The 27,392-nt window shown below is 40.2% G+C and overlaps 1 protein-coding gene and 1 pseudogene across 7 annotated transcripts in view; both read right to left on the reverse strand.

Moving 5' to 3' along the window:
• Window positions 1–27,392, reverse strand: part of Veph1 (ventricular zone expressed PH domain containing 1) — a 236,848-nt gene that overhangs the window by 134,660 nt on the left and 74,796 nt on the right. For all 7 annotated transcript variants that reach the window (XM_063249249.1, XM_063249247.1, XM_063249245.1 and 4 more), the window contains one exon: window positions 20,274–20,483. In XM_063249249.1, the coding sequence (XP_063105319.1) occupies window positions 20,274–20,483 (210 nt within the window). The remainder of the gene's footprint in view (window positions 1–20,273; window positions 20,484–27,392) is intronic.
• Window positions 690–7,681, reverse strand: LOC134475918 (ubiquitin-associated protein 2-like; annotated as a pseudogene).

Below are 27,392 nucleotides of genomic sequence, written 5' to 3' on the forward strand. Positions count from 1 at the left end.
GCTACCAAGGCTCTCTGAGAGACCCAGCTTAGAATCCAGGAATGGTGCGGAGTGAGGAATCCTAAGCAAGAGGAGATATACCCTGCTGACCTAAAAACAAACTGGGCTGAGAGAAACCAACTGGGAATGCAGTCCTGGTGCTATAACAGGAACAGATAAAGCCTCAGCATGGAGGCTGGAGCCTGCACCATTGGAAGCCGCGATTTGGGTTTCCTGCTGCTGCTGCTGCGTCTGAATTGGCTCAGCAGGGAGGGAGACACGCGAAAGCTCTGAGAACAGGAATCGGTGAATGGAGTTGAGAGCGGAACAGGTGGGGAGCCGTGCATCAACCTGCGGTGAGTGAGGGAAACTGGGACTTTTCCACCGTCTAGGAGGCTCCAACAGAGGACATTCTAGGACCGGACAGACTTGCCAGAACAGGGCACTGTAGTGACTTCAGTCACATATCCCCCTCTCAAGCAGGATTGGTGAGCAGTGCCTAGCCTATGTGACGCTGCTGGCTGAGACCCAGTAGGCTAGCACAACCCAGGTCCCAGCGCCTGGAGGTGCACCCTAGTGGTGAAGCCTTTGGTAGGTTGACCTGGAGGGGCAGGCCGCATATAGGCTGCCTGGTCCGTAACTCCCTGGTGCGCTGCGGTGGGCGGGAACACCTAGCCGCCGCAATTCAATCAGACTGTGGCCGACAGGGAAGGAAGCTGGGCCTCCTATATACGTTTGCATATATAAGGAACAAAGAATATGGGAAGAGGGAGAAACAAGAAAGGCTCTTTGGCCCCCAATCCTGAGAAACAGGCAATAGTAGACACGGCACCAATAGACATAAAGCGCTATCTCCAGAGTCTCATAGACGAGTTCAGGAATGAAGTTATTAATGATCTGAAGCAAGACATAAGCAGAATAGTTAGAGAAATGCTAAGCACTACCCAAGAAAAAATAGATGGTAGATTGGAAGAACAGAAAAAAAGGGCAGAATTGTTTGATGGAAAAAATAGAGAAAACATAGAATACATGAAGCAGGTTCAAAGAGATTACCAGGAAGCTAAAAACTCTATCGAAAACTGACATAACAGCTTGAAAGAAACTAAGGAGAGCGTATTTGTAATACAGGAGCATGAAATGAAAAACTTCTTAAAAATAACAAAGAAACAAACAGCAATAATACAAAGACTAGAAGATGATAAGAGGATCTATAACTTAAGAATTAAGAACATAAAAGAAGAGGTAGGGACACAAACAAATGAACTACAAAAGCTACTCACAGAAATAATCCAGGAGAATTTTCCTAATTTAGCAAAAGGTAAAGATACTCAGATGTATGAAGCATACAGGACCCTGGCCACCTACAACCCAAACAGAGATACACCCAGGCATATAATAATCAAAATACCAGAAATCCAATATAAGAACAGAATATTAAAAGCCGTCAGAGACAAGAAACAGATCACTTACAAGGGAACGCCCATCAGAATTACAGCAGACTTCTCGGCACAAACCATCAAATTACGAAGAGCGTGGGGGGAAATAATTCAAGCTTTGAAAGATAATAACCTCCAGCCAAGATTGATATATCCTGCACAAATATCCCTAGAAATTGATGGAAAAACAAGGTGCTTCCAGGATAAAGAGGAACTAGGGGATTATGCAACCACCAATTCAACTCTACAGAGAATACTGCAGGATATTCTAAAAAAGAAAAAATACGAAGAATCCAGAAATAGTGGCAGAGAGGCCACAATGAATGGAGCAGAAAACAAAATGAAGAAGACAAACTGACAACTAATGACAGAAAAAGAGCTCAAGAGAAATGAGGCAGAGAAGATTGGATGATAGGAACAGCTACTTTGGAGAAAACGACGTCATAATAGGTAATGCTGATTTAGTATCATCTTGTTTTGAAGTCCCATCAAGCTTTTGTTATTCTGTCTCCATAGGTCTTAACATGTTGTATCTTATTGGATTTTATTATATGTGATAGAATAAACAAAAACTTTTATAGACAAGGAGATTATACAGAAACCATTGTTCATTTTCTGTTAGTTGATTCTAAATACCCTGTAATACTGTCATTCTCTTGAATGGTTTTACATTGTTTTGATATATTTGATGCTACAGTATACGAAGTTATACTCAAAGATTTCAAGGAAAGAGACAATATGGTAACTACTTTTATGTCAGGATTATCTTTTGCTGAAACACTATTTTGCTTAAATGGTTATGTTTTGATCTGCGCTGTTTTGTTGTTATGCCCTCTTTTATCTCCATCTCCATTTTATTATTTACTTTTTTATTTTTATCCTTTTAATTAAGGGAAAATAAATTAAAAAATAGCTGGATATGTTATAGTAACCCACTTTGATTTTCTATTAACTTGATTTGAAGCCCTGCATTGCTCTCACCATCTTGTTTTGACTGATGTTCCTCTATTCTGTTTTGCTTGATAGTACCAGGTTCAAAAGTTTAGGCAACAGCTGTGAAGGTAGTGGGATTCATTATGACACCCATTCTGGTTGACTATTATCTACTTTTGAAGACATGTAATGTCTCCAATGTTTTGGTTTTGTTGGTTTCATTCTTTACTGTTTTGTTCAATTTTATTATAACTGATGATATAGGCAATTCTATTTGAGATAGCGGGAGGCATTGTGGTAACCCTTGTTGGTCACCTTGCATTATGTTTTTACATTATCTATTATATCCACCCTTTTGATTTGACTGACTCTGTTCTGTTATGTCACATTTGGTTTTACTCTCTTCCAAAAAAAGTAATAAGAACTGTGGGAGTAATAAAACCCAAAATATGTAATAGTCATTGTACAAAAGAGAGGAAAAGAAAGTGCTCTAAACGATATAACTGCATGTATATTTAAATGTATAAGATAGACAATGATATTACTGAGTTTTATTGGGTCACTGAACAGAACTGTTTGCAGTCTCACTGTTTGAATGTCCACTTTATATGCTTTAATTTTGTAACTTGAGCAAATATTTCTGAGATGACAATATGTAATCCATTAACTAGTGATTTCCTACTGTTTATTTTTTTTCTGAAATTCTGTATAACTTGTACCCTTTTCCTGCTTTTTTTTTCTTTTTCTCCTTAAATAAAATTAAAAAAAAACAAAACAGTACCTACCTCACAGAGTGGGTGTGAGTTAAAACACAAAGAATTCTGAACAATGCCTGGCATATGGCAATGGTAAACAAGTGTGAGCTGTCACTAAGTGTCAAAACCCTAAGTGTGAATCCACAATACTTGAATTATTGGAAAAACTGGAACAAGCTATCTCAGAAGTGTTGCTGCTCCCTAATTTTGCACATTAATTTAATTCATGAATCGATAATGACTGGAGTCCTAGAAAATCCCAAACCTACTCAGTAAAAACAACTGTGGGTCAGTGCTTTGGTAATCTGAGAAAAAGTTTTTCTGGAAGTGAGATATACTCAACATTGGCACCAAAAAAGCCAATTTACCTTTTTAAAAATGTTACATATTCAAAGCACAGCACTATATTTTAATTTCTTAGTGAGCTGAACTCAATTTTGGTTCATTAACTATGGATATTTTGATATTTTTCCTTTTGAGAACTATTACTTAGTCTTTTCAATCTTTTTCTATTTCTAAAGTAAAAATATTATATTATGGAATGTTTAACACTGCAAAAAGTTGCTGTTACTAAAGTAAGGGTCAAGTTGCCTACTAACCTATAAATTTCAAGATAACTATATATTTATTTATTTATTTTTTGGTAGTGGGGATCAAACTCATGACCTTGCGCTTGTGAGGCAGGCACTTAGGCGGTAAGCTAAATCCCCAGCCTGATAACTGTATATTTAATCATTCTTTAAAAATTATGTTACCCGAACAAGATATGCTCATTTACTCTTGAAAATCTTAACATAAAAGTATTGCAAAGAAAGTAAATATTAAATATTAGTTTATCACTTCAAAAGCAAAAAGATAATTTTTTGGAGGTTTTCTTTTCATATATATAAGACACATTAATCCATTAAATTTGAGGACACAGTACAAAAACTAAAAAGCAAAACAAAGACAAACAAAACAAAACCACTTCAACTAATTCACCTGACAATGTTTTTCATATTTGTGATGATCACTTTGTTGTTGCTTCATTTTCTGAACAATAAAAGAGGAGACAGCACTGCTGGGCTGATAAATATTTGGGGGAGCCCCTCCAGCCTTACTCATACACCACCAGGGTGAACAGGGAGAAGTAAAGGAAAGGCAGGGCCCACAGCAAAATTTCATACCCTTGAATGCAAGGGGCAGGAGGAGGAAGAAGGAGAAAAAAACGAAATTCAAATCCTACAGTATATGCAAGGCAAGGATAGTGTGGGCAGGGGACAGATGTGAAGCTGAGGCACAGAGCAGCTGCTGGGGTGGGGGAGCTGCAGAACCCCCCAAGATCCCATTCTCTTTTTGATGATGTTTCCATACTTGCCAGGCTGAGAAGCCCTCTTAGAAGATGGGGCTGGGAGAAGAGGGGCAGGGCCTCAGTTGGCCCCCAGCTGTGGCTGTAATAGGCAGACTTGTTGGGCTAGGGCTTCTGCGGAATGGAGCTGGTCTCACTGTGTTGTCCACTGCCCATCTGGCCATCCTGCTCCAGATGATGGTGAAGGATCTGGGAGCACAGCTGCTGATGGTGGTGGTGGGGGGGCGTCAAATTGCGCATAAAGGGGGCAGCTGTGACCGGACTGATGCCCCACCACCACTTCCTAGGTCTGAAGGCCAGTTGAAGGAGGCAGCAGGAGAACTGAACAAAAACCTTGTTTCTCAAAGGACTGCTGGATTTTGCAGTACACAGAGCCCAAGATATCTGGCACGCCCATTACTGGAGGTGACTGACACACCAATGTTATATCCATGAGACCCACATCCACTCAGCTGTTGGAAAGGAGTGGCCAATGCATTCACACTGACATTCAAGCCATGCTACTTGGAAGAGGTAGGAGCCACAAGGAGTATAGGGAGTCTATACTTCATAGTGTTGGGAGGGTCCCTGTTAGTATGGCAGGCTGGTATTACTGTAGCTGGGAAGCAGTGCTGGGTTCAAGAATGTCAGTCATGTGGTGCTGTGAGTTTGTCTGGTACTGTTGGAGTTGGGCAGAGGTTGTGGCCAGAGCTGGCGAGGAGGCATTCCCATGGCCAAACTCTGTGGTCACCAGAAAAAGGGCTGCTGGCCAGGCTGTCATTCCTCCAAGTCTGTGGAGTGGCGGGTGTGGGAAACGGGATGTTATAGTAATCCAGTGAACACCTTGTCTGAAGCATTTGCAAGTCATCATAACCATGCACTTGTGGCAGGTAGGCATGTATCAGCCAAGAGCCATAATATATGGCATAAGCAATGGCAGGACCCCAGGATGGAGTTGGGAGGAACTTTTCCTGAAGTTGTAGTCACTGAGCTTTAAGTTGAGAATGTGATGGGAGAGTTGCGACCTAAGCCAAAGACCAGACTACTGCCACTACTGAGACTGGAAAAGACGATGACCACTATGGGAGGTACAGAGAACATGCTGGACATGGTAGAGAAAGTACTAGAGGGAAAATGGAGATTTGCTTCACTCTCCACACTTGTATGCATGAGAGTGAATGCTGAAGTGTGCCCAGAAGATACTGACGAAAGGGGGTATTCTGCTGTGTAGACAATGTGCTGCAGTGTTGGTATTTGGAATCTCCTTTCTGTGGTGTAAGCCACTCAAGGAGAACCAGTGCTGATTGCTGGTTATTAATAAAGAAGCTGCAGATATCATTTCATTGAAAAAGGGGATACTAGAAGCGGAAGGTGAGTCAGCTTTCACTGCAGAGCCTGTAGCACCTTCAACACATTGTGTGGTCTGTAACTGTGTGTCCTACACAGAACTAAAGCCATTCTTTGCCTGAGTCAGGTCCTTTTGAGGGTGATGAAGAGATGGAGCTGAGGTACAGCTAAGTCTGTGTGAATATCTGTTCATATAGAGGGCCTGGAGCATTGTTTTGGGAAGTATAGGCTGTTGACTGAATTGGGACACTCTGATAAGCAGACTCTTGACTCTGGTTAGATGAAATCACGAAGGAAAATGCACTGGTAATGCTGGTATGCAGGCTACTCGAAGCCTGGATTGAAGAGGCACTTGTGGTGGAGGTGGACTCAGTTAGAAAGGATAAGCTTTGACCCAAACTGCATGCCCTAAACTGTAGAGTTAGCCCTGAGATACCTGCTGAGCTAGGCACGTCCACAGGCTGAGAAGGAATCTTAGAAGTCAAGGAGGCTTTTTGATTCTGCTGTTGTAATTTCTGCTAAGCCAACTGGGGGCTAGAGGACTGGTTGTCTGAAGACCTAGGAGACATCTAAGGTGCTGAGATGGATTTGGTTGGCAGAGATGAACAAGGGGCGGAGGTGCAGCTGTGGAGGCAGAAACTAGGCGGCTTCTCCTGAAGGAACATCTCCATCACGATGGAAGATGGCGCAAAAGCCTGGCTCTTTGTAAAGGGGCTGTGTACTGTTGAACCATTTGGGGTTCTTCAAATCATATTGCACCAGTGATGGAGATTGTGTTGCTGAGCCTATGTCCCAAGAACAGGAAATGTCCAAGACAATCTGCCAACTGAGCCAGTGGCTGAGCAGTTCTGAACTGCTCCAAGAACTGGGAGCCCATGGTACCGCCACCTTTACCCTCCCTGATGTCACCAAATCCCTTCTCTAACATGCTCACCATACTGTGCTAGGAACACATGTTCTCCGAAGCAGGTTGGGATATGGTACTCTGCTTTGAGTTGCTGAGCACTAGAGCTTGAACCAGGAGAGAACCCAAGGTGGATCCAGATTAAATGAATTGTTCTCCATTGAAGATGGTGTCTTTCCCTGAAAGTCAGTTCTCTGACCAACAGTGATTGTCATGGCGTCCACAGGCAGAGGCACTGAAGACACATTCCAGGCAGTGAAGGTTGTGGTGTCATAAAGATCTTCGTTCCAATCTTCAGTCCCCCACTCCTGTATTCAGCCCTCCAGGCACTTGTCTCATCATCTGGCTCAAAGTGGCCAGTACTGTTCCATGTTTGCCACTAGCATTGCCACAGTTGTCACCAGCGCTGACTGGCTTTGCATAATCAGTGGGTTAAAAGCTTCCATTCTTTGAGCAGAAAACCTTCCTCTCCACCTACGAGTGCCCCCTCTGCCTTGGCCATGTCCTATCCTGCCTCACTCTGTGAAGGTCCACTCTTGATGCCATTCAATCCACTTTCCTGACCCCACACCACAGCTGGTTTTGATGCAGCCCCATATACTCTTGTCCACAGGCACACCTCTCCTTTGTTTCAGTGGCCAACCACGTTGTTGACTCTAATCTTTGTCCCATTCTCGACTTTCTTTGCCTTCTTTATTGGATTCCACCGGCCACCATCTTCTATCCTGTCTCCTTTCTTCTTCCTGACCCCCTCCCAAGAATGAGTGTCTGTGTTTCCTTCTAGGAGAACACTGATCACTCTGTCGACATCTCCATTGCAGTCATGCAAAGCAGTCACACATTCATCCTGGGTCTTGCCTGTGTTATCAGTCAACTATTTCACCTTCTCCTCAAAGTGTGCATCACTATGGTCTAAAAACATCGGTACAAACTGAATTTGTTCCACAGCAGCCTGTGGCTGCTGCTTGTGCTGTGTCTGATTTTGGTGTTGAGGTTGTTGTTAGTTTCTCTGATTACGCAGAGCCAGTCAATGCTGGTGATAACTGTGGCATGATTGTATTCTACACGATGTCATCATGTATAGTATAGTCAAATAATAGTATTTACAAGGTAAATACTGTTTCCTTGACTTTAGAACAAGCTGACTACTCTGTGGATAAATTCTTTACCAGACTGTGTCAATGGGTGCATGGGACTTTGTGTTTTGATGTGGTCATGAATAATTAGGAATTCCCAACAAACAAACAAACAAACAGAAATACATCAAAATTTTAGTCAGGGGATTTAGCTCAGTGGCATAAGTGCCTGCCTGACAAGCATGAGGTCGTGAGTTCCATTGCTGGTTCAAAAAAAGAGAAAGAAACAGAAAAAGAAAAACCCAAAATAACTAAGAATTTCACATTCCCTGGCCCTGCTGTGCCGCAGCTGCCCCTGCCACCACCACTCAATAGACAATTTTTTAACAAAATTTTGAGGAAGCAGCTGCCTGTGTCTTTTTTTTTGAACAAAGTAAAGAATAAATGAATACTATCTCTTTTAAGTTAGTAACTCTTCAACTATGAGCTTATTTTTCAAACTTTCCAAAAGTCACAATCTTTTATCTCTTTTGATCATGCCACAATTTATATATAATGGTGGGGTAAGTCAATACATTTTTCTACTCATAGATAATTAGAATTTAAGCATATTTATATATTCTAAATTATAATTTAGTCAAATGTAAAAGAGAGACATTTTCCCCTTTTATGATTTTTGACCCATTCCATGATTTCAGGAACACAGTTTGAGGGGGCACTGGAGAGAGTAATAAATCATGGCCAGCAAAGAATATGTCTGAGCAAAACAAATTTTAAAAACCAATCTCAATAATAAAAGGTGAGAAGCAGCTGATAAACACAGATGCATCCTTTGTTTTGTATGAACCTCACACTTTGTAACATGGCAAAAATTGAGGATGAATTGGAGTCTATTCAAGTCTACGCCTTTGGCATGGAATACTAAAGTAACCACACCCTTGCAGAAAAAGTCAATGAGATGTAATTTTTGCATTTATGAAACAATTATGGTTTATGCTTATTTAAGTATGGAATTCATTATATCTTCCTTAAAAAGATGTTTGAATGAAATTGATTTAGAATTTTAAAAGAAAACAGAGAATATGAAAAGTGGTTTAACTTTATGCCCACTACATTTGAAGCAATGATATAACCAAATAAATTATGTCTTCATTTTGATATTTTTTTAAAGCATAAAAGCCTGGATATGGTCTGCTATCAAATATATTTTTCTTGTTTAGAAGCATTTTCCCAAAACACCATTCAATGTAGCCATGTTTAGATTTTTAAAAAATTTCAGTCTCTCTATTGGTGCCAGGAACTTATTTGCCAGGATCTTTTTATTGCACTGATCCCCAAATGCTGACAGATCTTACAGCTTGCAGAAGTCTGTCTAACTTCAGCTTTGAGCACAGTGCTGTTTTTGTGGATTCATAAAAGATTTAGAGGTTCTACATTTCAGATTTACTCTCTAAAAACTGGGGGCTTGGGAACATAGCCTCTTAAAGGTAAGTCTTTTGTGTGGGCTCAACGGATCCAGAATAAATTAAACTGAGCCAGAATTTCTGTTCGCATCACACATGGTGATCTCATGTAAATTACCTCTCATTGATTATCCTGAACAATGATTCCACTATTTTATTTGCTTCAATTAAGCAAACTTTTTGAAAGACCATTGGGAACTTTAGCAGTGAATTTCTAAAGAACTCAAAGCAGCAGCCCGTCTTTAATTACATAATATCTGTTTAGAGAATATGTAATTGCTGAGTGAAAAAAAAAATAACCACAGGCTTTTGGCCTAATCATGGAAACTTTGGAGAAAGATACTTGTGATGGTTCCAAAAAGAAAAAGAACATGAAAGAAAGGAAGAAAGAAAAGAAAAGAAAGAAAGAAAGAGAAAGAGAAAGAAAGAAAAGAAAGAGGGAGAGAGAGAGAAAAGATGGTTGTATATGAAACTTTGAGCAGGACACAAAAAAAGAATATGTTTTTGCTCAATAGAAAAAGAAGTCATATGGTTTTCAGGTAACTCAGTTGAACTGTACACCAGATACAACGAATCTTCTATAATTTATTCATTATATAACATTATCTACTCATTACATAATTAGATGCAAGGTACCTTTTTTGTGCCTACTTATTTAAAATAAAATAACCAAGATGTCTTATTTATAGACGTTGACATGTAAATCTCTAAATGAGTTAGAATAATTTAAGTGCTATCTTATTACTTGGAAGGAACGATGAAATAGTAAAATGCATCATGTAAAGTTTTAACCTGGCAGCTTACCTACCATTCCCTGAAACTGTCCGTTTTTCAGTTCCTGAATTTTGTCCTGGCTTCTTTCTTTTCTCTCTCTCTCTCTCTCTCTCTCTCTCTCTCTCTCTCTCTCTCTCTGATGTCATAGCAGTGACGTTTCCGTTTTCCTTTCTTTCCTTCTTCCCTTTTTTCAGTACTAGGAATTGAACCCAGGGTCTCCTTCATGCTCCACAAACACTTTATCACTTCTACCAGACTTTTAACACTTTTACTTGGTATCATGGTGACACCCTCTTTGAGTCAAATTCTGCAGGGAATCTTGGGAACCTTCCCAGATCCTGCTTAAACTATGATAAATCAAGTAACTTTTTTAAAAAACCAAAATCAAAACTAAGCAATAGGAAAGTCTTGTATATTTCCCTTCTGAAATTCTGTGAAAGTTATTTAGAAACACCCTTCATCCTTATATAGGAATGGGATGGAGGAGGAATTCTAAACATCTTACACAGGAAGTGTAATGCATCACAATTTTTGATCAGCAATGATCATTTCTAACCAACAGAGCAGCATGGGAGTAGAATTTTTCTTAACTCTACACTTCCTAATGTGACTTGTGCACAGTAAGTGTGTGATAAATGTTCTCAAACTCTATTATAAATATTTGATGTTTCCTGGGTTCCTATTTATCCTAACATTGAGAAGGATGGTCATGTTAAAAGTTATTGATTACTTGCATTGAAACTAATGGGTCTTTCAAAGAAAGTTGTAGGATCATAGCTGCATACTATCTGTAAACATATGTGTATCAGGTATGCATGTATACATGTGGAATGTCCAGACTCTGAAGGTTGCGCTATAGGAGATAAATCCTATGGGCCCTGGGCCCTTGAAATCAGTGCCTTTAACTTTCATATATATATATATATATATATATATATATATATATATATATATCACTGAGAGTTTACTAAGTTGTAGCTTTGATTCAAGTTCATGGGTGATGCCCAGTGCTGAAGACCATACTTTGGCCAACATACAGGAAGCAGACTGACAGATCTTGAAAACTAGCAGCTATAACTAATGACTGGAACTTAATGTCCATAGTTATCCTGGCCAGCCTCAAACACAACCTGCCATGCCATCAGGTGCCGTCTACTACCACAAGACACTGAGGTTCGGTCAGGTCCCAGTCTCTGCATAACAGTTGACAAGTATCTGTGGGTCACCTGCTATGAGGCTGTTACTTCGATGGTAAAACTGGAGACATGCCAGGGTGTAAGGTATGCTTCCTTCCTTTAGAGTATTTATGGTGAGTCAGGACTGTGTGTATTCACACACTAAGCAAATGAAATGCAAATGCAACCGGAAGACAAACAATGCTAAACTCTGTATTACAGATGTACACTCTCCAGGGTTCAGAATGGGGCAAATCACAATGGCCTGGGAGGTTGCTGATGTGCCTTTTTCTTGGGTTAGATACTCAATAAGCAGAACCTGAAATAATGTAAGTGACAAGCATTTATTTGAATGCTTCAGGAAATCAATTGGGAAGGAGAAGAGGGAAATAGAAAAGAAGCAGCTCAGAACATACTTTGGGAAATTCTGGGAAAAGCTCATCTTATTTGAAGGGTAAGGGAGGTAGAGTATTAATACACCAACTCCCACCACTGACTGAAGGGGTGAAGGGGAAGCAGAACCGATGCTTCACCTAGGTACTGTCGTGTATATTAGCAGAATGGTCTGTGACACTGAGGAAAGCCTCAAGGAAATGCAGATGCTGGCAGGAGGAAAGAGATGGTTTTCACTGAATTCATTTAAGTCTGCGGGCTGCGTGAGCATCTGCTTCATGCTCCTCAACCTACCTGCTGCCGATGCTCAGTTGCACTTACTAGATTAATTCACGGCTACAAAAGGCAGCCACCAAGTGATGGATTTCTGCTTTCCTCGGAGGAGACACGTGCCTACCTCCCTCATAGACACTAATGTAAGATTTGTATCCCCTCTGAGAAGAGGAAGTTCAGGCCTGTGGAGTACAAGCTACCTGTGTTGAGGGTCCAGCCCGCGGGAAACTGGTCAATCAGACACCCGTTGGAGCACACTTGGTTGGTCAAACATGCCAAGCTATGCTGGCTCACAGGAGAATTAAGCGCCCTCTGTGGATTGGGTCAGTTGGACCAAAGTACAGCTGATAATTACACGATAGGGTTGAAAATTGTTGCAACATGTAACTTTTGTAACCATAACTTACTGCTCTACATTTGCAACTATTTGTGGGCACTGTTTGTCCTTTCACTGGCTTTTGAATTTCCTGGGAATTCTGAGGTATATAAGATTGGATTATTTGTCTGCACTACAAGGAGGGAAATAGATTCCTTGGGCAAAGTTGAGACAAAGGAGAAAACAGGCCCTGTCTGCTAATGAAAGAGGAGTTTCCATAATTTGGCCCCGTCCACTGTCCAACCTCCTCCCCTTCTATTAGTCATCCTCTGCTCCAGGTACTTGAAATTCTTCAGGGTTACAGGCCTTTTACCAGCTGATTTACATTGTGCATGATGTGCTTCCCTGTGGTTACTGTCCTCCTCTTCCCCATATGATCGTATCACCCTGCAAGCTAAATTCATAACGTTCTCCCTAACTCCCTCCTGCAGGGTTAGTTTTGTCTATCTTGGATCTGGTTCAAAATTGAGCAATAGCAAGTATCAAATTAAATTCCAGTTGTCTATTTGTACATCCCTGTGAGCTCCTCTAGGGCAGGGACCATGTCTTTCTCCTTTCTGTGTATCTATCATTCAGCATTCAGAAATAACCAGCAGCTTAGCCCAGTATCATCAAAGTAGGGCAGATAAGGAATGTCAGAACTCTTGTATGAAAGTGTATTTTATATACACTACACGTTGTTTTGGTTTAGCACTTTGTTAAACACTTACTGTTAGTTAATATGGAATCTTTTTACAATATAAAATAATAGAGTTCATTTTAGAAAAACTTTTTCCCAATTCATGAGCTTATTGTAGTATTAAAAGTCAGTTGGAACCAACCAAGGCTTAGAAAATAGATCCCCCAAGTCCTTGAGCCTACCGAAGAAGTAACTAAATTCACCATCCTTGGGAATTCGTGGTCCCAAACTCATAGGTTTTTCTCTTGGTACCCAGATTCTTTAGTCTTGATTTGCAAGTTAAAGGTGTAAATCATTCATCCAGCTCCCATGTAGCAGGATGTTTTTCAACAGTCAGGATGAGGCCGCCAATGTGGTTCTCAGGTACCTTTGTCATTCTTTTCCTTTTCCTCCTGAAAGTGTTTTTGTACTCCTGCAGGATGTCACAGAAATGTGACCAGGGCAAGATGTGTGTCCCTTCTTTACTTGAAAAGTGAGCCTAAAGAGGATGTAATAAACACATCCTGGTGCCTGGTCAGCATATTCTTGCCAGTTAGAAAAACAAGACAGAGGGCACAGGATTTAACACCCATGATGGCAGTGGCCATGCCCAGGGCATGCCATTCGATCTTCACAGGTGCAGGCCAGCAGTCTCCAAGGAAAAGCAGGTGGTCATCGCATCCTTCCTCGTGCTATGAGATCATCTGCACAGCGCTTTAAAGCATCCTATCTCTTTCTGTCACACGTGTCTGCTGCCTTGTATGACTGCCACAAGACTCAAACATGCTGATGGAATGCATGCCTCATGCAGGGGTCTGCCTTCTAATGAGACCAGATCCTAAGGAGGATGTGACCGCTACACTAAACTGATTTCCACTCATTTATCTGAGACTTGCATACAGGAACAAAACATATAAATTCAAGTCAGCCTCTCTGAAAACAAACAAACAAACAGACAGACAGACAAACAAACAAACACCGGAGCCATTTCCTAAGGGGATTTTTCCAGATATGAATTCAAATCAGACTCTCTGAAAACAAGCAAGCCAAATAAACAAAAACTGGAGCCATTCCTAAAGGGATCTTTTCTGGGTTGTCTCACGTTTGGAAGGAAGGTATAATAACCACAGTAGCCTAACCGGGGGACTGAGACCCCTTGCGCGTCTGAAAGGGTCTAACATGGGAAGAAACTAATGGAACAAATAAAACTCTCTAAAACTGGAATGAACATCCTGTTTCAGTCCTCAGTGTACAAGGAATCACACCTACCTTGGGTGATTTAGTGAAGAGAGTTTAAAAATAAAAATTCCTGTAAATTTATGTTTTTATAGGTATGGAGCGGAGGACTACCTACCTTTTAAGGAAAACAGTGTACTTACAGTGCCCCAAGGATATAAAGCCTATATAAAATTGTTAAATTTATGAAATGTGGCTTTATCATTTTTATTGCTTATTTCTCTTAGGAAATGATAGCCCACACCATAAATATCAGTATAAAACAGGCATACATTACACCTTGGAAAAGTACGTACGGCACTTACTCGCTAAAGGGGGACAATGGATAGCTGGTTTTGCCTTCCACTTTTAAGGCAATGTGACACTGTCTGTGGTGCTTCTTTCTGTCTGCTGTCACTGTGACTTGTCCCACATACACCCACCCATTCAGCCACCTTCCCTGGTGACAAGGCAAGTCATTTACTTAGTCACTGTCTTCTCTAATTTCAGTCTGTGAGATTGAAGTTCCAGCCTATCTACAAATAAATGCAATGAGAAAGACCTGGGCATCACCAAGTAAAGTAATAACGTGATAACATAGACTGGATATTTACTGTTTGATAGGTACTATCCCAACACAGTTTAACACGCTCAGTCGTCACAGGCAATATATGAGATGAATAATACTATTTTCATTTTTTTGTTGTTGTTATTCCCGTTTTGCAAATGAGAAAATTGAGTGAAGAGGTGTAATGTGATCTGCTCTGGCCACATAGCTAGAAAGTGGTTGATTTAGGATTGAAACCAAGGCACCTGGCTGCAGAGCTCACTCTCTTGGATACCATGGTCTACTTATAGGAAGCAAGTATATTCACGAGATGGATTTTTGCAGGAATGTACTCTAGGTAGCAACCACTGCTAAGTCTACCATGGTGATTTTCCTCTTGGAGCTGCACTTCAACCAATTTGCTGCCTACTGAGGCATCTTATGTGGAAACTTCTTTTTATGATCCATTCAGAATCATCTTTCACTTAGGTCACCTATCAAAGAGCCAGGATCCCCACCCCCCTCATCATTCACCTATAAAAGCTATAAATCATGTGGGTTTTCAAGTGTAATATCCTCTTTATAATAGTATATTCTTTCCCTCTATCTCTTTTTCAGTTAAGTTTATGTTTTGATTGACATACAATATTTGCATATATATATGAAGTACTGAGTAATGTTTTGATTCTTTTCTCTAAGATTATAATTACATTCCTAGAATTAAAGACTTGATCAAAGTGTCAAATGAGAATCCAACCTTCACATTTTTAATTAACAGCCCTCTTGAGTTATCATTCATGGCCACAAACAAATTTAGTTGGTAAAAATAAACAGAATTTCTTTCCTCAGAGACTCATGGAGGAGAAATAGACATGGACCTGTGAATTAAGGCATGGCACAGGGGCCAGGGATTTAGCCCAGCAGCACAGCACCTGCCTGGCAAGTGTGACGATATGAGTTTGATCCCTGATACCAAAACAATTTAAAAAATAAAATAAAAAATAGAGCATGGCACAGCTGATACGACATTTGTTGTACAGCCTGAGTGTGGAGGGAGTACAGTCTGGAGGTGACTCAATCTGCCTAAAGAAGACAAAGTAATTCACACAGGCGGGAGCATCTGAGCTGGGTCAAGAAAGATAAATAAAGGAGGTGAAGGATTTTCCAGGCTGGGAAATAGTTGTGAAGGTCAGGATGCTCTGGACATTCAGAGAGGGAGATAAAATCTCTCAGAGACAGAACATGGGGGATGGGTTAGACTAGACGGGGAAGAGCTGAAACTAGAGAAGGAGGTTGGACGGGGACAAGAAACTTGATAGCAGCCCACCGACTGTGAGCGAGCTTACAAAAGTTCAAGTACAAGGAACTGGGATCGCACATCTACAGGAAAAAATTTAGTAACTCCATGAAATATGCCTTAGAGTAAGAAAGAAGCACCTTCTCTCATTGACTCTCTCCAGCTGGCAAGTTTATTACCTTGGTGGTGCTGCTGTTTTGTTGTCGAAATACATCAAGTACTTATTATATGCCAGGTACTACACTCGTGCTTTCTATAAATTGTCAGGAGGGAAGTTTGGGGAGAAACTCATAGGAGCTTCTAAGAAGTAATTTCTGATGTTGTCTGAGAGGAACCCATTGCAATCTATGTATGTGAGAAAGTCAAAAAAAGACTCATATTTTTACTATGATTAGGGGATAGTTAACAAAATACTATTTCTTATTTATGACTTTGCTTCAACTGTGCATTCCAAGCGAGTAGGGTAAATCCTAGAAGATGAAGAATTGTATGTGCCCCTATTGTATGTACTGGCAGTGACTCATTGGTTGCCCCAAAGCACACTCCTCTGCCCTTTGGACTTTTGAGTTGACCTCTTCATTCAGCAAATGTAATTTAGAAGCAAGCACATACTCAGAAATGGTCTATGAGTTGTTACGTGGCATCCCTTAGCAACATAAGCACTATTTAGCTATGAAAATAGCTTCATTAAAATTCAGACAAAAAAGTTTTTTAGTTAATTTGGGGAACAGAAAAAAACAAGGTTTGCAGGGTTTTTTGTTTGTTTGTTTCATATATACAACTTTCCTTTGCTGATGAAAACAAATGGAAAAATTATGATACTGTTGCCAAACTGTTAACAAGTTTGCCCACCTAGCTGAGTCCTGACCTGAAAGACAGTCACACCCCTTTCTGATGAGCAGTAGCCAGGCCTGCAGCTCTTATACCTGGTTTCATGCAACACAGGTGAGGCCTAAACTAACCAATAACTTGCATATTTACAGATTAGTTCTACACCCATGGATATCTCTGGGCTGATGATTGGATACTTTCAGGAGATTTCCCTCTGCCTAACAACCAAACCATCAGGTTTGCAGGAAGACATGAAGCAAAGGAAGAATCCAACAGTAAGCTCCCATCAGTCCCAAACTGTATGCTTTAAAACTTGGAACAAGGTCTTGAAGTTGGATCGACCCTGTGTTCAATTCCCAGCACCAAAAATAACCCTTAAGGTTAAAAGAAGAATACTTGAATGATAAGATTTTATGCATTAAAAATAAATAAGGTCATTTCTAGGCAAAGAAGCCTGATGAACATTTATAGGTAATTTATTAGAATTATCCCAAATGAAATAGAATAATGGAGTCAAAGAATACCAAGGTCAGAAGAGAGATAAATCAGTGTAAAGCCATTATTTTTTTAGGAGAGAGAGAGACAGACAGACAAGATCTAGAGAAATAAAATGAGTTGACCAGCTACCCAGAGACTGTTGTTTGTCTGTCATTCTTTCTGTCCTTCTCTTGATTACCTGGGCATTTGGTCACTTGACTACAGACTATGTGTTTCAGCCTCTCTTGCATCTATATATGCTCATGTTCACTTTGTTTTATTTATTTTGTAAACCAAATTCATTTTTGTCTGGAAGAGTTTTTCTTGCTGAGATTCTAACTCTCTGGATAGAGACAGGAGCCATCTCAGATCTTAAGGTGAAAGTTCTGTGCTCCCAAATGTGCTAAAGGATGATACAGCCACAAGCTAGGAGCCTGGGTCGCTGAAACATGGAATTGTAGACTGCTGTCTCAATACCAACTCTTAGGGAAACTGAGGCCTTTCTTGTTTAAATCACTATTATTTTGGATTTTGGTGCTACTCTCAGACAGACTGTTTCCACTGCTATGTCAGCAGTCTAGAAAATTATTGCATTGCTTAGCAATGAATAAAGAGAGGAGGGGAGGACAGGTGATAAGTGAGATGCAATTCAAAATCTAAGCACAAAAACACTTTAAATATTCTATGTCAGAGGTTTCCAAATGCTAATCTACCAATAACTACAGAGAATGTTTCCATAGGTTCCTGGTCCCTTAGTAGCTATTCTAGAGGGGCCCAACCTCTGCTATTTAATTTCACATGTATTTCCTAATTCCTATAGTTAAATAGAGTATATATGGCAATTATTTAATTACTACAGTTAAATAGAGTACATATGACAGTCATTTAATCTACAATTGTTCTCTCTCACTTCCTCTCTGTCTTGGTCTCTGTCTCTGTCTTTGTTTCTGACTCTGTATCTCTCTCTTTTTATGTGTGTATGTGTGCGTGTGTTCATGCGTGTGCACACATGTGCCTAGGAGGGACCAGACCTGCTCAGAAAATTTTGTTTTGGGAAAAAGAAAGCAAACAGTTATGAAATGACTCACAATAAATCTTCTGTATTTGTGGGTTTTGCGTCTATGTATTTAACCAACCAAGGATTGATCAATTCTCAGGAAAAATTTTTTGTCTGTACTGAACACGTACAGAATTTATTGGTCACTATCACCTAAAAATACAGTATAGCAACTAAGACGTAATAGTTGGTTTAAATGTACAGACGATGTGTTGGAGTTTTGTACCAGTGCTGTGTTGTTTACGTAAGAGACTTGAGTATTTTGGACTCAGTCCTTGAGAATACTGAGGGACGACTGTGTTCCTCAGGTTATTTGGATCCATTTGTCTTTCTCCCTCAATCCACTGAGAGTCACGGGAAAGTTGCCAACAGAACAATCTCTTTCATTAACCTTGGTACAGACCAACCCGCAGAGACACAGCTGCATGCAGATAATATTTTTGGTTTTTCATAAATTTCATTTTTTGTGGGAAGTTTACCTCCAGTGTGCATTGCCAGAGATTAATAAATCATAAGTGTGTTTGTGACAAAACAAAACCTACCATTAAACTCCAGAGCCTTACACCTCAGAGGCTGAATATTTTGACCCTTGCAAAGATCTGCAAGGTCAGCAGATTCAAACTGCGGTCAGCTGAAGCTAGCCTAGGGACATCACAGCAGTGGGTACTCCTGGCACCAAACGTGACAGGCAGGGGAAAGTACTACCAGAAGGCTGACTGTGGCAAACGCAAGGCATTCCTACAGCAGTGAATAGAAAGGTATTGCACTGAGCCGCAGATCTGTATCAGTGATCTCCTTTCAAGATCCATCCCCATGTTGATGTGCATGGGGCTGTGTGGGAGCTCAGTTCTCCTGCCTTCTCCTGGGAAGCAGAAATACCCTGTGCCAGGAAGAAGCCCAGGATTCTCAGGACTTTCCACAACTCTCATCAGAAACAAAGCAAAACAGAACCAGAGATTCATTTTTTAATATAAAATTTGAAAACAAATGTCAAGGATACCGCAGATCTAACTCCAACGGGGTCACTAATTAGTCCAGTCTAAATCTAGGTAAATCACATAATTGTTTCTTTTTATCTTGTATAGAATCCAGGCATTGAACTTGATGAACTATGAAATTATATATTTGTCTTTTTGAGACAGAGTCTTGTTATGCAGTTCAGACTGGCCTTGAGCTCACTTTGCAGCTCAGTCAATCTCAAACTTGCAGCAATGCTCCTGCCTCGGCCTCCCAAGTGCTGGGATTACAGGAGTGTGCCACCATGTGCAACTTTGGACAATTTTATATTTAATAGCTAAATACATGTAAATAGATTAAACAAACTTCTAACAATAAACGATTACTTATTTCCTTTTATTTGAAAAAGACAAAAATCCTAACTCTTGATCTAAAATCCTCAGGAAGACATATATTTTATGCATATGAATGTGCATGTCTATACTCTCTGGGACCTGAACTTCTAGAAAATTTCTTAATTGCTGTGAACTCTGATGGCATCCTGTTGTTGTTGCTGAAAGATTCCATTTGCAAATATTTAGGCTAGAACTTGTAGACACCCACAAATATTTATTTCACTCTCCCACATAACATCATCCAGAGGGCTCAAAACATACTGCATTGAGACCAGGTACTTACTAGCATGATAGCTACGGGGTCTCTGAGAACTAACTCCCTGCTTTACACTCGATCTTCTGGGACAAATGGAATTGTGACAACCAGAAATGACATAAAGCTCTTTTAAGGGCTGTTCTTACTTACAAAGTTTTGAAGTTGCCAGAGCACACTCTCTGCCTTTTAAACTCTCTTCTTTCTTCAGGTAACACATGAAGAAATCCTTCCTTTCTGACCCATCCCATAACCCTGCTGCTTTGACCCAGAGATCTCTGTCTACCCAGAAGTTTGAAAGAGAAATGGGAACTCTGAGAAGTCCCAGAAAAAACTGGGAGGAAAGGGAAGTGGAGACAGAAAAGGTAAACTTACTTCATCCACATGCCCAACAGCTCCGTAGATCCTCACCATTTGTCCAATGAGATAGGGGAATCTCTCGCCAATCTCTTTCAGTGTTGGAAGGAAACTGCTCAGAGCTACTGGGTCATAGCCAGCTATTTCTATAAGGATGTTCAGGATGATGTCCCTATGGATTGAATCCTTCAAATTCTTGATTAGGAAAGGAATACATTTCTGAACCACCTGCAAAAAGAAAGGAGAGGAGGAAGGAAGACAGAGAAACAAAGAGAAAAAGTAATTAAATCAGAATCAATTTGGAAAGCAAGAATTTTAAATATGAAATCTGAACCCAGTGCATTCTGGGACCATTATCCACAAAGGAGTATAATCCAATCTTCAGACTTTGGAGCTTAAAATTTACATTCAAATTTTTGGGTCTTTCAGATTTTTTTCTTTTAATCTGTGTCCTATCATTAATGAGTGCCATTTATAAAATGTTTAGATGCTGCTATTCATAAATCAGAGTTTAACATGCTATGGCCTCATCAGGTCATGTTACATTTCCTTTAACCACCACAAGAGAAGAATTTGAAATACAAGTAAGAGATTCTTCTTGACTTTACTCAAAGCCTTTAAGTGGGAAAATACTGTTTAGAAGTGTTTAGTAATAAAAATTAGAAAACTCAAAACATCTACATTTTCAAGTTTCCATTTTGATCATGAGAATGTGGAAAGAAAATCACTAAAGCAAAGTGATCTCTACCATATTCCCACAACCCTAACATGTCTTTTGTTGATTGTTAATGCTTTTATGAACATAAAAAATGAATGAATTCATATGAGAAAGTGTGATTGGTTTATGGCATAAAGTCACGATGTTGCTACACAGAAGTGTGGCACAATGACAATAATTGTTTTGTTTGCTAAAATGCAAGAATTAAAAAGGAAATCTGTGGCAGATGGAACAATGAAAATAAAAACAATTTGCTCATCTCTCTTTCTTCTACGCTTATTTCTTTTATTTGCTGTTGCCTTTTTGATCTATCACTGTTTTGGCAAGAAGGAGGGAAAGAAGGAGGAAAGGAAAAGGAGGGAAGGAAGAAGAGGAAGAAAGAGAAGGAGGAAGGAAGAAAGAAAAAGAGGAGAGGGAGAAGAAGGAGGAGGAAGAGACATAAAAGGAAGAGGTGGAGGAGGAGGTGAAGGAGGGAGATAAAGAAAATACATACGCTTGGCCACAGTCAAATCCACAGAAAGAACAGAAATCATGAGTGCAGTAAACAAAGTAATAGCAGGTGTATAAGTTAAACCAAAGCTGATTTTTTGTTGTGAATTCATAATATCTCAATGTTTATCGTCATGGTGGTAGAAAAGACAGATATTTCTCGATGCTTACCACACACATGAAAGAAGAGTGTTGCTTTGGGTTTCAGGTAGACTATGCTTAGATTGTAAAGAATTTTATTTTCCACATACAGGGCATTTCCTTAGGCTGGTGTCTTCAGTGCTGTCTACTGGGCACTTGCTTCATGTCTTAGAGAAAATTCGGTCTTTGCCAAGAGCAGAGCATCCCCTAAGACAACCTAGATGGCTGTGAGGGGCAAGCTGCCATGGCCACACACTCCATTCACTAACGGAGCCCCAAATTGGTCCCAATCTCTTTCCCTTTTGCTCAGCCTTCTCCATGTCACCAGACTCATAGCCTAAAACCCCAATCTGATTAAATTATTTCTCTTTTGAGATTTTCAAAGATTTCTCATAGTCCAAGGCCAGAATCCCACTACCATGGTTTTGCAAGGCCTTCACTTTTGGGCATACGTATTGCCCTTACCCCATGGCCAGTGGCGTGACCATGCAGAGAACATAGAAACAGGTCTCATATTTTTAGATTTATCTTCCCTCTGGTCCACCTTAGCACACATAGGATCTTGGCCTAGAGTCCATATGGAGGTCCTCATCCTCCATTCCCAACATTCAACAACTCTGAAAATCACTCTACTTTCCTACCTGAGAGATGCATCTTTGTAACAATCTGGGATGCTTGGTTTGAGTTTAGATTTCAGGGCCTCTCTACAGAGAACAGAGAGAGATGAATTCTAGCTCTTAAATCTTGTCCCACCCTTCTCTTCCTGTTTCTGCCTTTGTCCTGCATTTGAATTCTTCATAGCCACCACTGAGGAATATGAAACCACACTGTTGTCAGGTAAGCAAATTCAGGGGTCAGGCTTGTGTACACCCTGGAAGTCTGCTTGCCACACCTAGGAAAATTCTGGGGTCCCAGTCATTTGAGCTGTGTTCAGGAGGAGATGGAGTAGAACAGGACAGGAGACACAAGAAAAGAAAGGCCAGACAAGGACCCTCTGAAACAAGCAGCAAGAGCAGACTCAACCTTGATGCCTGAAGTCCCTCCTGAAGAGTTAGTTACTTCCTTTCCTGTCCTCCCATAGCAAATTGTTGGTAAGTGCAGTATATTTTCATTGAACTGAAATTTTGTGACTACACCTCTGCAAGCCATGAGTACCTTAAAAAAAGCATGGTCTGGAAATTGTGCCATAACTTAATTGGTATAAAATGATATTTAAATTCTTAAGCGTAGTATACGTGGTAGAATATATCCTTCTGTGAACCTCTTAAATTAGTCCTTAGGCCTCTTTCTCAATTAATTTGGCTAGCAATAAGAGCTTATTAATATCTAGATGTCTACAAAACGATTGCTATTCTGTTCACTGACTACTTATTCTCTCTACACTGGAAAATATTATATCTTCTGATCATGGTTCTGCTCTAAAGATTTTTCCAGAACAATCTATGTATCCCTCCATCTTTCTGAGATTCTGTAATTGACCTTATTTTAAATACAAAATACCAAAAGTGACTTCTGAGGATTGTCAGCTGGGTGATGCTCTGTTAGATATTGCAGAATTAGTTTTGTGAAATGCTCCACATAGCTGAGAGAAAATCCTAGGAAACAATGACAAAAGCAGCTCCCTCTGGTCTGACCACTAATCAGGAGGGCCTCACTTGCACTTTCGGCCACTCATTCCTGTGTGCTGCGGCCAGAAGCCCATGTCTTGGGGATAATAACAGATATGCTCATACACATTGCTAAATTTTGTTCCTTTTGTTGGCTACACTATGACACGGGTCACAGCAACCAAGAAAATGTGGACTTGATTCTCAATAGGGCCACTTGGAAAACCGACCACCCAGTCTTTTCCCATAAATAGAGCCTGAGGATCCCCTGGAGGCTCTGACTGTGAGTCACTGACCAGGAATTGCTTCTCTCCATTTTTGTTTTTTAGTTTCCTGAAAAAAAAAAAAAAAAAAAAAAAAAAAACGATGCCCAGAGAGCAGGGAGGAAGGATGGAGACCCACATCCTGAGGTACACACATGTGTGGATGTTGAAGTTAGGCCAATGCGGCATAGCTAGTCAGCTTTGCCTAATTATCAGCTGGTCAGCTTTCTGGAGGGAAAAATGTTTTTCAGGGCCAGCTGTTGACCCTTCAGTCCTAGACACCACTTATTACTGGACACAGATGGTAGGTAGTGAGATCTGCTTTCGAGAAAATATGAAACTGGGTGCGGTAGCACACACCTGTAATCCTAGAATTCTTGGAGGCTGAGGCAGAGGATCACAAGTTTGAGCCCAGTTTGGGCAACTTAGTGACCTGAGACCCTGATTTTTAAAAAAAAGAGGGAGAGGCTGGGGGTGTATCTTAGTGTGTGAGGGCCCTAGGTTCAATTCACACTACCAGTTAGTAGAGATTTTATGCAAAAACAAAAGCTCCATTTTAATTCCTATTTCATAGGGGCAAATATTCCCTTGTAGAACTTCTTATTTCATCTGAAATGAATTAATTAGACTTGAGTTGCAAACTTGAGGCGTGAGCAAGTGGCGGGCGAGCCAGGAAGAGAACCAGTCAAGAGTTCCAGCCCTGTTTCAACAGGGCACTGAGCAAGAAAGCAACATACCCTGCTTCTTGGTAAGTGACCTCGGTGTAGGTGCAAGCAGACGGTGGGCAAGCCAGGAATAGAACCAGTCAGCGTCTCCTACTCATGGGCTGAAAAATCAAACTCCCCCCACCCTTCCCCAGTTAGCAACTGGGAGCCAGAGGTCTGAGCATCTCTTGGAGGACGACCATATGCAATATAGCAAATATGGGGGATTTCCTTCTATCTTCTCTCTGAAGGCACATGTTGTTTTCACTGTTTTGCTTTGTTCTGACTAATTGTTTTGCTCTATTCAAGATTCTGTTTTGATACATTTTATAATATTCTGGTTTTGGTTGGCTTTACTATTCCTGATTGAATGGACAACTATTGTGAAGATAGCGAGATATACTATGGTACCTCTTGCTGTTATCCCAGTATCCTGCCCTGAAGTGCTGTACCAGTTTCACTGCATTGTCTCCATTGGCTTTGTTCTGTCTTGTTTTGTTGTATTTTGCTACCTTCAAAATTTAAAAAAAGAGAGGATGTGCTGGTAGGAGGCGAGGTTGGGTGGTCTCCTTGTTATGACTTCCCAACTTTCTGCCAGTTAGGATCCGGGTGTGGGTGGAGTCATTCCCATCACTGTAGGGGCCTCCTAAACGTCTCTTCCTTCAGGGGTTCACACTCAGCCTTCACACTGCCAGAATCTGCATTCGCTGTCTTCCTCACTCCATCGACTCTCCTTCTTCTCCTGTGCAGCTCACACTCTGTCACTTCTCCTACACTGCCTGCCCTGTCCTCTGGAACCAGTTTGCTTCACAACCCACAGGATGACAGCCTCGATATTTTGGTGTCAAAAAGATTTCATTGACTGGAATTAGACTAGGCTTATGCAGTATCTTGGCCTTATCTGTCTAGTTTTGGAAAAGCTGCCTAAGAAGCTTCAAACTCTGTCTCTCTGTGGGAGTTTTAGGGAAGACAGTCTGACTGCAGTGGTCAGAGGAAGACACTAGGTGATAAGGATGAGGCAGGTTTGAAAAGTCACCTCTCCCAGCACTGTTTCTATCAGTTTGTGACATTCCCAACCTTTGGCTTAAAAAAAAAACACAAAACTTTAGATTATTTTATAAAACCAGAAGGCTTATTGGGGGCAACAAATGAGGTAATGTCTGTAAAACACCCACACGGTTCCTGGTACCTGGCATGGGCTCAGGCACTATCAGTGCCCTTCATGCACTGAATCAGCCTGAGAAAACCACTCCCCTGTGGCTTTTCAAGTTGAAGCTTGGTTTCTTCTGAGACCAAGAGATGGGGAGTCGAGAAAAAGCAGGAGCCTTCTTTCTAAGTCCTTTTTTTTTTTTTTTTTTTTTATTTAAAGAAAAGGAAATGAAAAAAAAGTACATGGAGATTTAAAAAAAAGGGTAGAAATAATACTAAATTACAGACAAACAAAAGGTAAGAAATTGCCAGTTGATAAGTTACAAATTGTCATCTTCGAAATGGCTGTTCAAGTTATAGAATTAAAGTATTTAGAATGACATTCAAAAAAGTGACCCTACAAACCATTCTGCTCTATGGCCGAACAAAAGCTCCGTAATATGATTATCAGTCCCACCTATTTGTTTTACATCTCTAAGAGGATAAGGTTAACCATATCAAAACAGAACAGAACATTTAAAAAAAAATAAAAAACAATTTAAAGAAATACAGATTTCAAAGCAAGTCCACTGGAGATCTACCTTATCTAACTGTCTCTAGCTTCTTACAAATAGTTGTCCCTAACTTCACCCACTTTCTATACTTATTGCATATTATAGAACTAATCAAATCATTACAGGATGATGGAGTCTTTTTAGGTCCTCAAGTTCCAAATTAGGGAAGACAATACCAACTACCATCGCATCTCTCATTCTCTTTGTGATAGCTGTCCCCATCTCTGCATATGAAGTTGAGCTGAAGAAACCAGTCCAGAGTCATTTTAATCAGCAAGCAATAGATTGCTAGAATTTATATTATAATGCTACAAAATAAGCCTCGGGTTTTTCAGGTCTCTTCCTCAGAGTATTTGTTCCTATCCTCTCTGTATTATAGGGAAAACCAAGTCATAACAAGACAGCGAAACAATTTCCTAGATAAACATGCAATGGATAAGACTTATAAAACTATAATATAAATGATCTTCCGTAGCTACTATGTTTTCTCTTGTTATTTTCAATAGATTTGTCGACAACACTGGCTTATTATAGTTAAACATACTATCACCTATTTTTATAAAAACTTATCTTTAACTGCATTGTAGTATTTGAGAGCTGTTACTGATTCATACCAGTATGGATATCCTTTACATCTTGTCATGCTCAGAGTAGTTTCCTCTACTTTTAGGGTTGATTCTAACACGCATACCGATTTCAAATAGGATCAGTCAAGGCCAACCAATAGTCTTATGATTCAGATACAATTAAGATCAGTCATAGTAAGACAATGTAAGTAATACAGGATTTCAGCCTAAGTCAATAGGAAAGTAAGGATAGTTACCATGGTATAACCTGCTATTTTTGGTTCTAGAGGTCTGTGTCCTCAAATCTGATATGAGTGGACAGACCACAACAAATTTAATTCAATCTAAATATGGCACTAGGACCACTGTGTCTTTTAAATCGTTATACACCATTAGCAATGACCTCTGCTTTTTTTTTTTTTAAATATAGTTTCAGAGCTGTCTCTACTAAAGACTAGCTTACCGTCTTTGCCTCATGTCTGCTATTCCACTTTTCTGCTATAATTTGTCCACCTTATTCCCTCATTCCATGGTCTGCCCCGTTCACTGAGGCCTCTCTGCCACTGTAGCTGTAATCCTGATATCTCTTCCTCTCTTTCTCTGTAATGTCCTTCAGCGCTCTCTGTAGGGTTGGATTGGTGGCCACGAACTCCCACAGTTCCTCCTTGTCTTGAAAGTATCTTATTTCTTCATTAATTTTTAGAGAGAGTTTTGACAGATATATGAACTTAGGTTGCATATTTTTTTCCTTCAGGACTTGGAATATTTCTCCCCACTCCCTTCTTGACTTAAGAGTTTGTGTTGATAAGTCTGCTGTTATTTTGATAGATTTCCCGTTATAGGTAACCTGCATCTTTTCTCTGGCTGCTTTTAATATTCTGTTTTTTTGGTGGATTTCTGGGATCTCGATTATTATATGCCTAGGCATAGATCTGTTTTGGTTGTA

The sequence above is a fragment of the Cavia porcellus genome, unplaced genomic scaffold (assembly GCF_034190915.1).
Source record: "Cavia porcellus strain 051 isolate PalLab524CR breed Dunkin Hartley unplaced genomic scaffold, mCavPor4.1 scaffold_5, whole genome shotgun sequence".
Taxonomy (NCBI): domain Eukaryota; kingdom Metazoa; phylum Chordata; class Mammalia; order Rodentia; family Caviidae; genus Cavia; species Cavia porcellus.